Here is a 19,953-nt window from a genome sequence, read left to right as displayed (position 1 = left end):
TTGTTATGTAGTATGTCGGGTCTGATTCAATAAAATAGAAAGAATAGTTGTAGTGTGTCGTATTATGTAGTATCTTTAAAAGTAATTTTTCATATAAAATATTATATATAATACTTTGATATATTTTGATATAGATAATATAAAATATATTAGTTAATACTGTAAAATAATATTCGTACTGAATGTTGACAAAATAGTTGATGTTGTATTATTTAATTATTTTGTCGACGTACCATTTTGCACATATAGTACAAAAGATGACACGTACTATTAATATGAAATAGTTAAAGTTGTACTTTGTATTTTTTTGCACAAACTATTAATAGTAAGGATTTTTTTTTTGAAACAAATAGTAAGGATTATTTTAATCCAATTTTCCTATAAAATATTGAATAGAATTTGAACCTAAATATCCAAACAAGAACAAAAAATACCTTAAAAAAAAACAACGCCACGTATGAAACTAAAACAACCAAGTGTGTTACTCCGTATTTGATTCTCTTAGTTTAAATTGTTTTGTGACATCTTAGAAGAAACAAGTGAAGATTTTGTTATTCAAAATCTTGAACGCCATAAGTGTGTAGTTGTGTACTAATAATAAAAATTATCAATTAATTAAATTGTTAATAAATGAATAAATGCACGGATTAAATCATATTTCTCTATTTTTGCTTATTGTCCGTGAAAGATCAAGTCCGTGATATTGATGATCATATTATGTAATCACATTTCTATAAAAAGGCTAGTATGTATCTAATATATATCATTTTTATGTATAATATCTATCATTTCATACTCCCATTTCTAAACATTTTTTTTTTTTTGAATTTTTCTTTCACATCTTAACAATATAAAAACACTTCTAGTATTGGTTTCAAAAAAAAAAAAATAATACTAATAATAACACTTCTAGTATCAATTAGTGGTCGGTACTAAAAACCTAAAATCAAATATGGTAACTACGTCACTATCTCACTACGATAGCAAATCTCATACGTCATCCTATTGGACCATTTGATAATATTAACTAACTTAACTACCACACAAATGTTTGTATCAAAGTATACTAGTCAATCAATCACTTTGCCAAACTGCTTCACCCTTTTGTTTGGCTGTTGAAGTCATCAATACTCCATGCTCATAAGGTGTTTGTCAAAATGCCCAACAGAACAATGCTCAGGTAAGCCTCAAATGGATGTATATTAATCTTCCCCTTTCTTGCTTTTGTATCATTATGCATGAAACAATATAAACTAATCTGTACAATTGCACAAATTTACAAGACTACGCTGCAATTGCACGAACTCGTCGTAGTGGTTGAATTTGCTTCTTATTCATGGAACTAAGTACCAAGTATTGATATTTCATCTTGGTATTATTTTCGACGTAATCAAATTACTTGGAATGCTGAAGATTTGTACTTGTATTATTTAACTGTTTGGAATTTGAATCAGTATCAGTGCAGAATGTTTCTATTTTCTAAGTTGAATAGTTCTTAGCATTATGCATCTCAACTAAATCCTGTGTTTTTTCAAGATTAAATTTAAGAGCATGTTAAGTAGGTGTTTTCATCTAAGATAAGCAGAAAAGGGTTATAATAATAATAATAATAATAATAATAATAACAAATTGCTACAAGTTGATCAAATTGTGGCAGTTGTTGTATTCTACTGTTATTTCAGATATTTTATAAGCACACTTTGAGGCTACCATGATTCCATGAACATGAATGCCAACGCGTATACAGTATAGTATTTTTAATGTGCCCGCCACTGAATCAGATGAATTGATTGAATTCTAAGAAGTCAGCCGCACAAAGCTCTGTATTTTAGAGCAGAAAATCCTCTGAAAGTTCTTAAATTGCCCCAAAATCCTTGGAATACTCAGCCATGGAAAAATCTGATAAATCTCCTGGTCCGCGTTACCTTATTCTTATGTTTCACCGGATTCTCACCTGTCTTCTGCTTTTGATGCAGATCACTTCGATATCAGCAGCAACTCTTACAGAAGCACAAGCACTTCTCAGCTGGAAAAATTCCTTGTCTGAGTCGTCTAATCTCACATCATGGAGTGTTTCCGATAATCCAGACCCATGCAACTGGACTGGCATTTTTTGCAACAACCTTACATCCATCACCCGCATTGTCTTATCCAACAGAGGCCTCACCGGCACTCTCACCAGCTTCAATTTCAGTGCATTTCCCAATATTACAAGATTCATTCTCGCGAAAAACAATCTGAAAGGTCAAATCCCACCAAGCATTGGTAAGCTCTCCAAGCTCATTAAGTTGGACCTTGGTAACAACATGTTTGATGGGTTTATTCCTCCGGAAATAGGTCAGTTGTCTCAACTTGACTCTCTTGACCTGTATAATAACAGTATAGGCAATAAAATTCCTGTCCAACTCAGTAAGTTGGGGAAGCTAAGGCTCCTATACTTGGGTAGAAATAAGCTTACAAGCCCTGACTGGTCTATGTTCAATACCATGCCTATGTTATCGACCTTACAATTGTTGTTGAATGAATTAAAAGGAGAGTTTCCAAGCTTTATCTTAAGGTGCAGGAACTTGACCGAACTTTCTTTGGCAAATAATAAATTCAGTGGGTCGATACCAGCATTGTTTTACAGCAGTCTTCCTAAACTTAAATACATTAACCTTAGTAATAACTTATTCACAGGACCAATATCACCTAAGATTTCCGAGCTCTCTAATCTGTATCACATTGAACTGAGCATTAACCAGTTTAATGGTTCAATTCCTGATAGCATTGGGTCCATTTCTAGCCTCAAAGTTCTGCACCTACACCAAAATTTACTCACTGGGAAAATTCCATCTTCTATAGGAAACCTTAATAACCTTGAAACCCTTTATCTGCATTCAAATAGATTGAATTCTACAATTCCTTCCAAACTTGGGTCATGTACTAACCTTACCGAGCTGCTTCTTTCTAATAATTCAATTAGTGGGGAGATACCATTGTCCTTGACAAATCTCAAAAATATATCAAAAATCGAGTTATTTGTAAATAATATGTATGGTGAAGTCCCCCCATATTTTTTGACCAACTGGACAAAGTTAACTTCCTTGCAACTTTATAAAAATAATTTTAGTGGGATCATCCCTCCAGAAATAGGTAAACTGACAAAGCTTAAGTATCTTCTTCTCTACCAAAACACTTTCAATGGTCCCATACCGTCAGAGATAGGAAACCTGGAAGTCTTGCTGAAGCTGGACTTCTCAACAAACAAACTTTCAGGTCCAATCCCTCCAACCATCGGGAACCTAAGCAATCTTTCTGCTCTCAGCCTTTTCAACAACCAACTTACTGGAACAATCCCACCAGAGATTGGAAACCTAACCTCATTAACTGTTCTTAATCTCAATAACAATCACCTGCAAGGGGAGTTGCCAGGTACCCTGTCTAATCTTCGGAACCTAAAAGATTTCTCTGTCGCCCAAAATAATTTGGTTGGGAAAATCCCTCCAAAATTTGGTGAAGGTTTTCTATCCCTTACTTCTCTTAGCTTTACAAATAACAAATTCTCAGGGAATCTTCCTCCTGGCTTATGTAATGGTTTCAAGTTGGAGTATTTGACAGCTAATAATAATAGTTTCACTGGGGACCTTCCGGTTTGCTTGAGGAACTGCTCAAGATTAACTAGAGTCCGGTTGGAAGAAAATGAGTTCAATGGGAGTATATCTGATGCATTTGGTATTCATCCCGAGCTCTATTATATCAGCATGAATGACAATCAGTTTGTTGGCAAGATCTCTCCCAAGTGGGGAGAATGTAAGAATCTTACAGATATTCGGTTGGAGGGAAACAAACTTTCAGGGGGAATACCAGCTGAGCTTGGGAAACTATCACGGTTGGGTGTTCTGACTCTTGGCACAAATCATTTGAGTGGGAAAATTCCAGATGAACTTGGTAATTTAAGCAAGCTGTACAACCTTAACTTGAGCAGTAATCACTTGATAGGGCATATTCCACGAACAATAGGAAAATTGAAGTCTCTTCAGTATCTTGATTTATCAGCAAACAATATCTCTGGAGAATTTCCTATTGAGCTTGGAAATTGTGAACGATTACTGAGCTTGAACCTGAGTCACAATGACTTGCATGGAAATATACCAATTGAACTCGGCAACTTGAATGAACTTCAGTACCTTCTGGATCTTAGTAGTAATTCTTTCTCAGGTCAAATTCCTCAAAACCTCGGCAAGCTCAAAACTTTGACAATGTTTAATCTCTCTCACAATTATCTCACCGGGGGTATCCCACACTCATTATCAAACATGTATAGTCTTAAGTCCTTTGATCTTTCCTACAACAGTTTATCAGGTTCAGTTCCAAGGGATGAATTTTTTCAAAAAGGAATATACGTGGGGAATCCTGGTCTTTGCGGGAATACAACAGGACTATCCCCTTGTGGTAATACTCGCATGAAGATTACAATTGCAGTTGTCGTATCAATTGTTTCTCTTTTGTTTCTTGGGGTAGGTATTGCCTATTTACTGCATTGCCAGAATAATAACAAGCATGGTGCAGAGAGTAGAGTTTTGGAGGTTGATGAATCCGAATCTTTGATATGGGAGACTGAAGAAAGATTTACATTTACAGATATTCAAAAGGCAACTGATGGTTTCAACGAGTTTTACTGTATTGGGAAAGGAGGTTTTGGTAGTGTATATAAGGCATCTTTGTCATCTGGTCATATAGTTGCTGTTAAGAAGTTCCACATGGAAGATTCTAGCGACATTTCAGCAACAAGTCGACAGAGTTTCATGAACGAGGTCAGGGCATTGACACAGGTCAGGCATCGGAATATCATCAAAATGCATGGGTATTGCTCCAAAGAACGATCCATGTACTTGGTCTATGACTACATTGAAAGGGGTAATTTGAGGGAAGTGTTATATAGTGCACAAGCCAAAGTGGAACTAAGCTGGGAAAGACGAGTGAATATTGTCCGAGGTTTGGCACATGCAATCGCTTACTTGCACCATGATTGTACCCCTTCCATTGTTCACCGTGACATATCCTTAAATAATGTCTTAATTGATAATGAATTTGAGCCTCGGCTATCAGATTTTGGTACCGCAAAGCTTCTTAAATCAGATAATTCTAACTGGACTGCTATTGCTGGAGCTTATGGTTATATGGCCCCTGGTAAGTCTGATCCTAGTATTTTATAATCTCAGTTGTAGTCTTGTAGACACAGTTTGTTGTAGATCATCATGCTTTCTGTCTTCATAATTAGTGTTTTGTTTGATTTTTTCCTCCTACTATTCAAAGAGTGTAATTTTTCTTCTATTTGTTTGTTATTGCCTCATTGGCAGAGCTGGCTTTGACAATGAGAGTGACAGAAAAGTGCGATGTTTATAGCTACGGAGTGGTGGCATTGGAAGTTTTAATGGGGAAGCATCCTGGAGACTTGTTGTCTTCTTTATCATCTTCAGATAGCAGGCCTGATATGCTACTGAAAGACATTTTGGACCAACAACTCTCACCACCTACAAGGCGTTTAGCAGAGGAAGTGGTGATTGCATTCACATTAGCTCTATTATGCGCGAGTTCAGAACCAGACTCACGCCCCACTATGCGTTATGTTGCTCAAGAACTATCAGCTCAAAAACACAATTACCTCTCCGGTCCTTTTGAAAAATTATCCCTCAGCAAGATGAATGCTTCTCAGAGTTATTGACAGAAAAAAGAAATGATCAATTTGGCCTTTGGTCTTTGCTGCTGCAGTTGAGCAAAAGTATCACCTGGTCCAATTAAGCAAATTTTCCTGGCAGCATTGGAAAATATCTTGTTCATAGATTAATTTGCAAAATTAGATCCTTTAAAGAGGCAATTGATTTAAATTTATGTCTTTTTAACTCTTCTATCAATTGATTAATTTGCAATATTAGGTCCTTATTTGCAGTTTTTGCTGTTTTTATTTGGTGCTAAAAGTTGATTATTTGCTGCTCTGTCATGAGTTCATGACTCAAGAGTATATTTATTGTGGCCTGTGACTAAATGAAATGTGGGAAACAGTCAAATGAACGAGGAAGAATGTTAAAGCCGGTAAACCTTGGGAATGTTGGGATACCCGGCATGAAAAATCTGGAAAATCGATTTCTACTGCTTCGCCATACATCAGTTTTTAACCATGATCACTTTGATATCAGCAGCAACCATAACAGAAGTGCAAGCACTTAACAGATAGAAATTCTCATCTGAGTCTACAAAGTTCGAGTCTTAAGAGTAATTTTTCGGTGCCCCAGACCCGGCAACTGGACTGTCATTTAAGCAACGACTGAAAATCATGGTTTCAAATTGAGCTGTTTTTTATTCGAGTATGAGTGGTTCATATAATATTAGTAATTGCTGCAGAGTATTGGCTCTATAGCAATTGATATTCTGCTTGAGTATATTGATGCTGATGATAAGGTTTTATAAAATGACACTTTTCAAAAAACTTTGCAATTTCAGTTATAAGATTCTACCAATTGAAGCTATATATTTCATGTTATGCCTCTTTGATTAACTGTTATATGGATCTTCGGCTAGGATAGCAGCCAGAACACCGGAGGGCCGAGGGGGAGGAGGGAGTGTAGTATTTTGCTGACCATGGCTGTTCAGAATGGCTCTATGCCTTTCTGCTCTTCTCTGCTTACTGTGAAATTGCTCAAATTAGACTTAGCATGTCTGCATATGTATGGACAGTAGACCATCAAATTAAAAAAAGTCGAATAAAAAAGGACCGACTAAAATGAAAAGTGAGTAGAACAAAAAATAACTAGAGTTATAATTTAGAATAGACTTCTTATGCCCACTTAATTAGGAGTACAAGTTGGATGGATAGTTCCATTCAACTGTCTTTGTTTCTCAATGTAATTTACATTTTGTCATGATTGATAAAGAGGCAAAATAGCCTATTGGAGTATGAAAATATGGTAGGGTAGATTGCCAATAATAAATTAAGACTATGAAAGTAGTTTTCTTCTTTTCTATTTAGATAAAAAGAAAAAGTAAACTTCATTTGTGGAGTATCATTACTTAGCATATGATGCCTACTTTGGAATTATAGGCAATTAGGCACTATAATTTTTTAAGGTTGATTATCTTTTGTTTTACTAGGTCTAATGTGCTCCATTAAAATTGTAACAACACTTGTTCGCTTAAGATTAACTTAGAATTTCTAAGCTATATTCGATTGTTTCCAACATTTAATTTTGCTTTCCACCCAAAATTGATCCCCGAATTTGAATTAGCTCAAAGGGTGAATCGGGTAGAACACCAAAAAAAAAAAAAAAAACATTTAATTTTGCTTTACCATTAAGTGATGAGTAACATGTGCTTAAATAAACTACTACCTCCATTCCTTAAAGATCTTGTTAGATATTTCAAAGATATGTGAGGTCTTGTTTAATTCATCTTGAAATCTATTTTCTAATATTAACTTTTTTTTTTTAATATTTATTTTGAAATACAAAATTACAGATATTAATGGTTATACGTAGAATGTCATTAAAGTCCGTGAAAATAGTGAGTGTATTGAACTTTCAGGAACGAAGATAATACTCCCTCCAACAGTCCAACGTGTCCTAAAATAGTAAAATGTTTATATCTCTATATTCATATGCATAAAATTATATAAATTTAATATTAATAAAATATACGTTCAATATGACGAATTCAAGAAGCTAAGATTCCACATAAATATAAAATCTCTTATAAACCCACATAAATATTTTAAATTTTAACCCAAATATATCAAATGAGAACTATATTTAAGGAGGGAGGGAGTATATAATAATAGTCCTTACATTCATGTAACCACTTAAATGTTCTTTAATAAAAGCATAAAGCCATTTCGCAAAGTCCTTTTCAATTGTCATTAATTTTTGAGAATATGACTTGACTATTTTTTATTTGAAACCATGACTTGACTAATTATAAGCAACAACAAATCAACATGATATCTTCTACTCATATTGTCTCTAATTGACCGTTCCTTAAACATTTCATCGTTTTAAGATAAGCTTACAATTTCATTCGTCTTATTTTACTTGCCTCACGTTTAACCTTTTTCTTAAGATGTTCCATTTCACTTTACATTTTCTTTTTCTATTTAATTTTTCACTCTAGTTGAGCCACACACTTATAAATTATCATCTACTATTTCACGTGTATAAAATTTTGTACAAATGGTTATAAGACAAGTAAAGTGAGACAGAGAGAGTATCATTAATCATCTTTCTCTTAATTTCTTTATCAAATTTTACCAATCATGTTCAAAGATAGTACTAGTGGAAGCCACTATAGATTTCATAAATGTAATGTCTATTAATAAGCTCCACAAAAACAATAATGGGTACAGAGTAACCCATTTCCTAAATAATCTTCACATCACTCAACTCATTATTAGGCTTTTGAAAATTATGTTCTAAGGTCAAATTACACTTTATTTCCTTACAATTAGTTTGAAATTCTCACGTTTTTATTTAAAGAATCTTCGAATTTTAAATAATAACTGAGTAAGGGCTACATAATTTTTTGGTTTACCCTAATCCTTGTAAAATACCCTATCTTTTTAGTAATGTAGCTTAATGATCTTATACTAGTTTTTATTTTTTATTTTTAATACTCCGTACTTCATTCCTCAAAAGTTTTGCAAAATATAAAAAAAAATCTACACCACTACAACTACAAATGTGAAATATACATGCTAACATGAGCATCATTTTCAATACTCTCGGATGCATGTAATAATTTACGCTTTTGTCTTCCATAATGGTTAAAAAAAATTACCAATAAAATTTAACCAACACAAGGGCCCTTAGATTGATCCTTGTCCTATGCATTTATCTAGAACACATGTGTTCATCTGCAGCAAAAATCCCTAAAGGAATCTAAATAGAAGTATCTATCAATTCTGAATTTCTGATCACAAAGACATACTTCCTCCGGAGAATATGTTACACGAGTATAATTTTGTGTTTTTATTTTATAAGGTTAAGATTCTACTAAGGAGTATATAAGTATATAACTATGTTTTTTCGCTACATCATAATTGTATATTCTTGTTACTTGTATAAAAGTTGAACATGCTTTTTGGGTATGAACTTCGTGTAATTTTATGCTTTTTGGGTATGAACTACGTGTAATTTTATGCTCTTTTTATTTTTTTATATTATGCATGGAAATTGTACATGTTTTTTGGATTCAAACTGTATGCTATTTGCTTTTATTTGGGATTCATGCATTTTATTTACTACTTTAGTTCTTTTAAGGTTCATCTTATTTGTTTTAAGTTTGATGTTCATTGATTCTTACTCAAATTCTTTGACTTTAGTTTTTGTATTCTTAGGGTGCATAGTACTCACGATGCACAAACTAATGTTTGGCGGATCATGGACCAAAAAGTTAGAAAGATAGGTTTAAAAAATTTTGAACCTTCAAATTCCCGAAAATAAGGATATTTTACCCTTGTCCCAATGAGACAACATTCACAACAGAGTGTTTTCTAAGAAAAAACCAAAAATTATGTCCTTGCTCAACTTAAATTGTTAGTAGATAGAAAGGACCTCCATTGTAGATTTTGTAACTGTACAAGATATTATATTGTGTATATATGATCCACTTTGCTTATCTTTTATGTCATCCCAAAATCATGAAGCTTTTTCTTACAAAATCTTCAACCTTTATCTTCAACTTTTTCTTCTTTTTCTTGCTTCTAAACAACACCATTTTATCACTAAAACCAGAAATTCAAGCTCTTTTGTCTTGGAAAAACACCCTTTTGTCACAAAATCTCTCATCATGGACCCTCTCAAATGCTCATAACTTATGCAAATGGGAAGGAATCATCTGTGATGAGAAACAGAATACAGTTTTAGCAGTAAATCTTGTAAACTCCAACATTGTTGGAACAATTGATCATTTTAACTTCACTTCTTTTCCTACTCTAAACATCCTTAATCTTAGCCAAAACACCTTAAATGGCTCGATACCATCATCGATTGGCAACCTCTCGAGGTTAACTTCCTTAGACTTAAGTGACAATTACCTTACAGGGAATGTACCTTACCAACTCTGCTATCTTCAGGAGTTAAGGTACTTGGACCTTGGCGCGAATTACTTAGAGTCACCTGACTGGTCGAGGTTTGCTCCTATGCCAATGATCACCCATCTTAGCCTTGATTATAATAATCTTGAGTTTGAGTTTCCAAGTTTTATACATACTTGTACTAATCTCACTTACCTTGATTTATCAGAAAATTATTTGACAGGTGTTTTGCCTAGTTCATTGTTTAGTAGTCTTACTAAACTTGAGTTTCTCAATCTTACTGATAATAAGTTCCATGGTTCTTTACCTTTAAGTATTTTTAAGCTTAGTTTTCTTAAGGATCTTCGCGTAGGAAATAACCAGTTTAGTGGTTTGATCCCTGAAGAAGTTGGTAGTCTTTTAGGCCTTGAAATGTTGGAATTGTATAATAACTCATTTGAAGGGAGTGTACCTTCTTCTTTGGGGAACCTTAGAATGCTTCAAAGACTCGATCTTCGATGGAACAAACTGAACTCTAAGGTTCCTCCTGAGTTAGGCCTGTGCACTAACTTAACATACTTGGGCTTAGCTTCGAATTTGTTAACTGGGGAATTGCCTTTGTCCTTGACCAATCTTAGGCTGTTAACTGAGATAGATGTGTCTGAAAATTCACTTTCAGGAAATCTGTCTTCCTATTTCTTCACCAATTGGACTGAGTTGGTCATGTTAGAACTTCAGTACAATCAGTTCAGTGGTATTATACCTCCTGAGATCGGTGTATTAACAAAACTCAACACATTTTTCTTGTATAACAACAATTTCTCTGGTTCAATTCCTTCAGAAATTGGAAATTTAAAAGTTTTGAATCAGACTGACTTTTCGAGTAATCAGCTTTCAGGCCCTATTCCCTCATCTATTGGTAATCTCACAAACCTTACAATCTTACAGCTTTTTAATAACAGTCTCAATGGGACTTTACCTTCTGAGATCGGCAGCATGAAGTCCTTGCAGATTCTTGATCTTAACACAAACCATCTGCAAGGAAAGTTGCCTGATACCTTAGCCGATCTTGTTAACCTACAAACTCTTTCTTTGTTCAACAACACATTTTCTGAGGAATTTCCTAAGAATTTTGGCAAGTTAAGCCTTTCCTTGACTACTATCCGAATTGCATTCAACAACTTCTCAGGAGTGTTGCCGCGGAATCTATGCAGTGGCTTTGCTCTTGTAGAGTTTACAGCTCATTTCAACAAGTTCACAGGATCACTTCCAGATTGCCTTAGGAAATGCAAGGGGCTAAATAGAGTTTGGCTCGAGGGGAACCAGTTTATTGGTAATATTTCTCGGACATTTGGGGTTCACCCAAGTCTTGATTTTCTGAACCTGGCTCACAATCAGTTTTTTGGATCACTCTCTCCTCAATGGGGAGACTGCACTAATCTTACTCGATTAGAGCTGACAGGAAATAACATTTCTGGGAAAATACCGGCTTCTCTGGGAAATTTGATAAAACTGGTTGTTCTGAAGCTGAACTCAAATAAGCTGAGTGGCAAAATTCCTACAGAAATTGGAAATCTGCAACAGCTGGAACAACTTAGCTTAAGGCAAAATAATTTGACAGGAAATGTTCCGAGAAGTATAGGGAACCTGGCTAATCTGATGGATCTTGATTTGTCAGAGAACAGTTTAACAGGAAAACTACCTGTTGAGCTTGCAAATTGCAAGGTCCTGTCAAGCTTAAATCTGAGTCACAATGGTTTATCAGAGCAGATTCCATTTGAGCTTGGCGAGTTAGCTGAGTTACGGTACTATTTAGACATTAGTGGAAATGCAATTTCAGGAACCATACCTGAAAGTCTCAGCTCACTTACTTCTTTGCAGTATCTGAATCTCTCTCACAATAATCTCTCAGGAAGTATTCCTGGCAGTTTTTCTGGCATGATCAGCTTAGAGTCGGTAGATTTCTCCTACAACAAACTGAACGGTCCGATTCCCAATATTAATGTCTTCCAGGATGTACCGTCAGCAGCATTTATTGGGAACTCGGGTTTGTGTGGAGTAAAACAAGGATTTCCCAGGTGTATAAATAAGCAGTCAGCTAAGCATAGGAGAAAGTTACTGATTGAAGCCATTGTTCTTTGTTGTCTCTTAATTCTTGCAAGTGTTCTTGGAGGATTTCTATATCGAAATTGGCACAAAAGAAGAAGAAGGATGAAAGAAAAGGAAGCAACATTGATGAAGAACAGGGAATTTCCTTCCATCTATGACAACTTTGAGCTGCTGCTTTGGGGATCAGGAAAAGGAAAATTCAAATTCGAAGATATAGTTAGAGCAACCGAGAACTTCCATGTAAAATACTGTATAGGAAGAGGAGGTTTCGGGGTTGTATACAAGGCTCTCTTGCCAACAGGACTGATTCTTGCAGTGAAAAAGCTTAATAAGACTGAATTCAGCGACACCAAGTCATCTGATTACAAGAGCTTTGACAATGAGATCACAGCACTAACTCAAATCAGGCCCCGGAACATCATTAAGTTACATGGTTCATGCTCCAAGAGTGGAAACTTGTATCTGATTTACGATTATGCAGAGAAAGGCAGCCTAGGAGAAGTGCTATATGGTGATGAAGGAACCCTTTTAGACTGGGGTTTAAGACTGAAAATAGTGCAAGGACTAGCAAACGCGCTTTCTTACTTGCACCATGATTGCTGTCCACCAATTGTGCACCGTGACATATCAATCAACAATGTTCTGCTTGATGCAGATTTTGAGCCTAGGCTATCAGATTTTGGCACTGCTAAGCTGTTGCTCACTGGTTCATCCAATTGGACCAACATTGCCGGGTCTTATGGCTACATGGCTCCAGGTGAATCTCCTTAATTCCATATATTTTTTTCCATACTAAATCTATGACAAAATTTTCTCTGTTGTTCCCAAGTGTCTGACATGCTGAATTCATTAATGTGCAGAGCTAGCATTCACTATGAAGGTGACTGAGAAATCTGATGTATATAGCTTTGGAGTTGTAGCATTGGAAGTTATGATGGGACAACGCCCAAGCGAGGTATTATCCTCACACTTCTCAGGAGCTATATCCTTTAATATCCAGGATTTGAGCCTGAAGGATATGTTAGATCAAAGACTTCAACCACCATCTCCTAAATTGGAAGCTATAGTGATGGAAGTAGTTGTTGCAGCATTGGTATGCACCAGTCACTCCCCGGAGTCCAGACCGACCATGCTCAATGTAGCTCAGAAACTTATGTCTCAAATTCAAGAAGCTTCATTTTCAGACCCTTGTAGATCGAAAAATCAAGGAAAATATAGAAATCCATGATTGTTGGCATAATTAATATTCTAGTACAAGTTGCAACTTAGTAGATGCATTTATTGTGTAAATCAATACCATAGTATGCAATAATTTGATTTAAAAAAAATAAGCATGTGAAGTACTGCCTCCGTTCCTAAAAGATGTTCCCTTGTATATACCACTATTTCTTGCTCTATGTATTGGGTCTAATACTATTCCGCGCTCATAAATACATAGCAGGACAAAATGCTTGCTGCTATGTAAGTAATGCATGGAACATGGATTTAAGTGATTACTACCAGCACCCAAGGACTGCAGAAGGTAGATAAGAACGTATTAAAGGAAAACAGTTCAGTCCAAAATGAACATAAAAACTGTTTGAGTTCCTTTCAAAGCAGTAAAATGAACTGTCAGTTTTTCAATTGTCTACCTAGTGATGAGAAGGTAGCAGTGGGTCAACTTTCAAGGTATCACTTTTGGAATGTGTGCAACAACTTTTCAAACAATTTTGTTGCAATCAAATTCACAATATTTGTTGTCAAATCCGTGCATTACACTGGTATATCCCTAATTGTTTGTCTAATTTTTCATACAAAGTACATTAAGGCGGAGATAAATTTTCTAGCTTAGCTCTTTTATCAAAAAAACAAAGATTATTACTTTGATACAAAAAAAGATGTGCTTGCTGTATAATAAAGAGGTAGCAAAGGAGTGTACATGATTGAACTAGCACTCCACCCCACATTGTTTGAGAACAGGGCCAGTTTGCTTAGGCAAGAAAGGATCAATCCGAACCCATAAAAGAGAGAAGATTGATGCTAGAAGAACTGACCATAGCACAACAATAGTGGGTGTTCTGTTCTGTTTTCCCATCAGACCCTTCAGGAATGGATACAAGTGAACAATCACCCAGAAGGCGAAGAAGAGCTTCCCAAACAGCGGGCCCCATGAGTTGTACCCATTGTTAATGGCATCGGATACTCCAGCTACAACTCCAACCATGTTGAGTATGATCAAGGTAGTGGGTGGGATTAGAAGGGTAGTCCATTTGAAGAGGTAGAGCTCTCCAAATTCGGCATCTTCAGCTGCTTTTGTAGTCACTGTAAAGTTGGTGTCCACTCCTGCAAGTACCTTTAGCAGGCCTTGGAAGACTGCAAACAAGTGAGCTGAGACACCACCAATGACCCAAAATTGCTCATTTCTCCACCAGTCCTCAATGCTCACTTCACTCCACCTTAGCTCGAGCACTCCCGTTATTATGATGGACAGAAATAGAGCCAAGAACCATATACTGGCCAAGTTTGTCAGCTGCAGGAAAATCATCAGAAGAACAAAAAAGTTAAAACATTGTAAACATTGTTGAATAATGTACCTCTTCTAAGGTTCATTTAAACAAATATATGAATATATGAAAGTTCGTTAAAGTGGAATAATGAGTAGCAAAGAGTACTTACAGTTGGAATAATGAATTTCCCGGTGAGAAGACAGACAGCTGGGATAGTACAATAGGCAAGCAGAGGAATAGAGGTGAAAGGGTATACAATGGTGTTAATATAAGCAAGCCTCTCTAGCAACTTGAGCTTCCCTCCCCAAGCATACCATAAAGGACAATGTCTGCTAAGGAAAATTTCAACTGATCCAAGAGCCCACCTCAGAACTTGGTGCAACCTATCTGATAGATTGATCGGGGCTGATCCCTTAAAGGCTGGTCTCTTGGGCATGCAGTACACTGATTTCCATCCTCTGCAATGCATTTTGAAGCCTGTTAAGATATCTTCTGTAATCGACCCATATATCCATCCAATCTGCAAACAATATAAAATTCACAAGAAATTTCAGAGTTGAAGATAGCATAACAATCATCCTAGGAATAGATCATCTTACTTGCAGTAAATATACTCGTAAATGATAACATTTAGATCATAAGCCACTCTGTGTTTACCTCTTTTCCCCAATCAGTCTTTTCTTCATACCCACAGCTAATAACATGAATGGCTTCCTTGATCAATGCAGTAGAGCTTGTCCCCTCAGGAAGACCTCCATCTTCCATAAGCGTAGAAGTAATGAAAACAGGTGACTGACCGAACCTTTTCTCAAAGTTCTTTTGAGACATGAGAGATGACTTCTCCAATTCTTCATACCCTTCAAGTCCTTCTTCAATGTCCTCAAGATCAAAGACAGGTGTGGAAGCCTTTCTTGAGTACTTCTTCCCCATAATCGTCTTCTTCTTCTTGCTGTATAGCTTACTGATCAAGCTCTTAATTCCTTTCTTATTATTGTTCTTTGACTTGGCCTTTTTCCTCCTACCACCACAGCAACAGCAGCACCATGAAGGAAAACAGTCACATGTCATCTTCGGCTTTTTTTCTGATGCTGGAGGATCATATCCATATAAAGCCTGTCGGTTAAATACACATCCTGTTCCTACATAAACTGGCCCTTGAATCCCATCTAAGCCTCTCATGTTGATCTACACCACAATAAAGGCAAGAAAAAGAATGAGGCTTTTACAAGAACTAAGGATATAGTGGCTGTATTTCCAGAGCTGTCAAAAGAATACGTTGAACTTACATCGAAAAACACAATATTGCGATTAGCATATCTGTCATGCCTGTCAATACCATCAAATCTCTGAGGAAACTGGACATAGCATAGCTTCTTTCCAAATTGAGGATCCATTAAGAAGCACATAGCTTCTCTGACAGCCTTACTATTGTTAACATAGTGATCACAATCAAGATTCAATATGAACGGTGCATTTGTAAGTACTGCTGAAACGCGAACCTGAAACAACCAGCAGATAATATTGCAAGCATGTTAATGCAAATTACTGTGAAATTAAAAATGAAAACCAAAGTAAATTGATAATGAAGCCTCTAACCATTGCATTCATGGCACCGGCTTTCTTGTGGTGATTGTATCCAGGTCGCTTCTCACGTGAGACATAAACTAGCTTCGGCAACTCCTTACCTTCCACATCTAGTGCTCCCTCACTTCCTAGATAAACCTGGTCACATTTATGATTATTAGTACACGTTTGTCCAACAAAACATTCTTGATTAGAGTTCATTTAGTTTTCCTCAAATATTGATCAGAAATATGAGTATATTAGTTAACCTGAATCATGCCAGGATGATCTCGGGTGTTATTCCCTGGCCATGGATTTCCATCTTGCATAACCCACCCCTCTTCAGGTTTCTTCACAGCTTTCGCCACCAATGCATTAATTCTGATCTTAAACTCTTCATATTCTCTCTAATAATCAGCAAAAATAAAAATTTAAGTTTGTCAGGACTTCCAAAAGCAGCTTAGACAGCAGCAAATTACAAGAAAATAGTGTTGCTTGCTTACTTTCATGGCTCGTCGATCTTTGACAAATGTAGCTTGGACCTTATCCTTCAAATAATCCATTTTCTGAGAGAAGTAAAACTCAGGAGCCCTAGGCTCAATGTTATACTTCTTACAAAACGGAACCCACCTCCTCGCAAACTCAGAAGTTTCAGACAGTGTATCAAACAGAAGCATTGAAGCACCATCATCTGATACATAGCAGCTGACCTTTTCAACCGGATAATCAACAGACAAGATGGATAACACAGTGTTTGCAGTAATGATGGGTGGCTCTTTTAATGGATCCACAGTACTGACAAAGAAATCAACTGGGGCTAGACGATTAGGCTCTCCCTCACGTTCAAATCTCAGTGTAAGGCGGTCCAAGTAAGTTTCCCGGTTGATAGGAAACCATTTGGGGAACTGGTCAAGTATCCAAGAAAATGCAAACCAAGTCTCACAAATAACAGAGATAAGCCATAATGGATAGGCATCTTCTGCTGGGGTTAATATTCGAAACCTGAGGAAGAAGGCAAGGACAACAAGCCGCAAGATAATTATAATCCGGTATGGGTTGATTTTGCTTGATGATATAGGGACTTTTCTCCATAGTGGTTGTCTTGCTTCAGCAATCCTGGAGAATGAAAACTTGTTAATGCTTTGTTATACAGATAGTAAAGATACAATATATTAACAACAGATACAAGTTAGTAATGAGTCTTTCGAGTTTTCAATTTGTCTATCATAAAGTATAGATTTAGGACAGTAATATGTTACACATTACTTTGATCACTGATCAATACAGAAATTCAATTTCAGAAATGATTTCATTAACACCCTTATCATATTACTAATGTGCAACTGTTATTCCTGTTAGTTGTCAAACATAATCGATGATTCTAAACTGAATGTGTATTAATATAGCGAGAATTCAGAAGATGAAAAAAAAGTTCCAAGACTAAATTTACTGCTTACAGGAAATCATCTTCTTCACCCTTATCATTTTCGCTATCATAGGTTTTAACTAAGCCTTTCTTCTCTTGCCTGCTTTTCCACTTCTCTACTCTTTCCTTCCATTGATCATTGTTACCATATATATCCTTATCGTCTTCAAATTCCTTTCCGTTCACCTCCTTTTCTCCATCAAAATCCTTGCCAGCAACTGTTAAATAGCGCAGAAAACATAACACATTATCAGAAACAGCACAAAATTGGCAGATCAGAGTTCTGTTCTAAACTAAACAGGAAGAATTGAAGTTCTTTACCACTTCCAGCAAAAGAAGATATTTGATTTCCATTTGCATGCCATTGATGTTGATTATACTCCCCATTTTCCTGCAAAATTAACTTCATATGATTAGTACAAACATCATTATGTACATAAGAGAATTCGATACTAAATTTGTTACAAGATTCAACTCACAGATTGATTGGTAGGATGTTGTTGATTGATCTTAATCTCAAACTCGTCGTCTAAATCATTAGCATCAAATGCTTCTTCATCATCACCCTCGACTCTTGGGGAGCCTGACACATATAAATAAACCAAAGTCCGATTTAACATAATCTTCTTATGATCAAGCTAAGTATAAAAACAGTATAATATGAAAATATGAGCTAGGAAACAGAAGGTTTTTTCTAAGAAAAAAAGATTAACCTACCTCTGTGACGCTTATAGCGAGTGTTGCACTGAGGACAACACTGAGTGCCTTCATTCCTTTCGTACTCGTAACAAGGCCGGCAGACAGGAAACCTACATGCATGACATGCTGCAAAAGGCTCCCCATCTTCTTTTACTTCTATACCATCACCACACACCCTGCATATCTTTCCTCCTGTTTGCCGGGTTGGTGAACGATTCTGCAATAAAAAACAAACACAATATAACCATTGTAAGAACGTATGTACTGCCTCCGTTCCTTAATGTTTGTTACATCTATTGTACTTAGATCCACAGACCAATGCATTTAGAGAAAGAGTGCATAAAAAGATTTGTGTAAGAAAAACTATGAAAATGGTGTTGTAGGTAGGCTTGTGTTGGAAAAAATTAGCGAGATTAGGAAAAAATAAAGCAAAAGTGTAACAAACAAAGAGGAACAAGTGTAACCAACAAAAAAAGTACAAATTGCCGAAATAATTCTCTTTATCAATATTCATATAGAAGTACAAGTGATGTAGTAATGTAGCATACATGAAAAATAAAGAAGTAAATTATGAAAAATAAAAACTATCTAAGTTCCTACACATGAATATCTCAAAGAACAAATAAGAGACAAGAAGGGAGGTTTACCTCATCGGTAACAGGAAAAGGACCAGGAATAAGGCCAGCCATGGCAAAATACACCACGGCAAAGGCGAAGGCGGGGATGGAGAAGAGGAAGTGAGGGAGGAAAGGAACAAGAGGGAGTGAGATATAAAGAAGAGAAGGATCATATCTTATGAAACTAATTTAAACAATAGAAGAAAAAGATGGGGGAGTGTGGTGGGAATGGTGTAGTTTTCTACCAAACTGATAGTTGGGAAGTCATTGGTTTGATTCAAAGAGACGTTAGATGTGATCTTAAAGGATGGTAGGACAGTAAGAGAGAGAAATGAGTTAAATTTAGAGAGAGAAAGGGTTGCTGTTCATAACTTAGGCTCAAAGTATGTCCAAGGTTGGCGCCATTTTCCTACTCTTCACTTGGTTTGTTGGCATTTCTTTTTCTTTTTTCACCAAATATAAAGAGTAGAGTTTTGTGTGTATGAAATCTTTCTTTATGTACAAATTATTAGCAAAGTACCTTTAAGTAGATGTGGCTAGCTAGTTGGTCCATTGTTGTTGTTGTTGTCTACCACTCTCTTACGATATCGGGTTGCAGCGGTTGGCGAGTAGTGATATGGTGGTGGTGATGAGTCTAGTGGTTGGGGTGGTGGTTGTGGAAGTGGCATTGTAGTGGTGGTGATTAGTGAGAAAAGATTGAGGTGTCAAAAATTGACCCGACTCACCAGATACGAAACCGATTCAAAAACCAAATTCAGATTTCGACTTGTATGAACACAAATAATTTAGCATGCCTCATTGAAATAGACCCGACCCAACCCGACGTACACACCTAAATTGACAACTGTAGGGATACACACGGGGGGGGGGGGAGGTAAAGGTAGAGTTGGAAAATATGCAGGGCAGACAATGTCTAGTAATTGCGGGCGGTATTTAGCAGCTCACTAAACAATTCACAGAAGCAGTTCAAAGCCAAAACTGATGCCATATCAAAAGCAAGTCATCCACACT

General features: G+C 36.2%; 3 protein-coding genes across 3 annotated transcripts; 2 read left to right on the top strand and 1 right to left on the bottom strand.

Moving 5' to 3' along the window:
• The first annotated feature begins 1,889 nt into the window (after positions 1 to 1,889).
• On the top strand, positions 1,890 to 5,727 carry LOC145618616 (uncharacterized). The gene is made up of 3 exons (XM_081673391.1): positions 1,890 to 4,063; positions 4,214 to 5,172; positions 5,343 to 5,727. The coding sequence occupies exons 1-3, from the start codon at positions 1,890 to 1,892 to the stop codon at positions 5,705 to 5,707; spliced, it is 3,498 nt and encodes a 1,165-aa protein (XP_081529517.1). The 3' UTR covers positions 5,708 to 5,727.
• A 3,890-nt stretch (positions 5,728 to 9,617) lies between these two features.
• On the top strand, positions 9,618 to 13,527 carry LOC145616293 (uncharacterized). The gene is made up of 2 exons (XM_081670992.1): positions 9,618 to 12,908; positions 13,012 to 13,527. The coding sequence occupies exons 1-2, from the start codon at positions 9,629 to 9,631 to the stop codon at positions 13,377 to 13,379; spliced, it is 3,648 nt and encodes a 1,215-aa protein (XP_081527118.1). The 5' UTR covers positions 9,618 to 9,628; the 3' UTR covers positions 13,380 to 13,527.
• Positions 13,528 to 13,847: 320 nt separating this feature from the next.
• Positions 13,848 to 19,109, bottom strand: LOC145617816 (cellulose synthase A catalytic subunit 4 [UDP-forming]-like). Its single transcript, XM_081672568.1, has 12 exons — positions 18,973 to 19,109; positions 18,344 to 18,542; positions 18,106 to 18,209; positions 17,948 to 18,017; positions 17,658 to 17,844; positions 16,704 to 17,316; positions 16,470 to 16,607; positions 16,234 to 16,359; positions 15,924 to 16,136; positions 15,295 to 15,822; positions 14,807 to 15,157; positions 13,848 to 14,660 (listed from the first exon to the last, which is right to left on the bottom strand). The coding sequence occupies exons 1-12, from the start codon at positions 19,012 to 19,014 to the stop codon at positions 14,079 to 14,081; spliced, it is 3,153 nt and encodes a 1,050-aa protein (XP_081528694.1). The 5' UTR covers positions 19,015 to 19,109; the 3' UTR covers positions 13,848 to 14,078.
• Between the last annotated feature and the right edge of the window lie 844 nt (positions 19,110 to 19,953).

The sequence above is a fragment of the Chenopodium album genome, chromosome 26 (assembly GCF_948465745.1).
Source record: "Chenopodium album chromosome 26, dcCheAlbu1.1, whole genome shotgun sequence".
Classification (NCBI taxonomy): Eukaryota; Viridiplantae; Streptophyta; class Magnoliopsida; order Caryophyllales; family Amaranthaceae; genus Chenopodium; species Chenopodium album.
The sequence above is the reverse complement of the archived record's forward strand: the minus strand, read 5'-3'. Positions and strand labels throughout refer to the sequence as shown.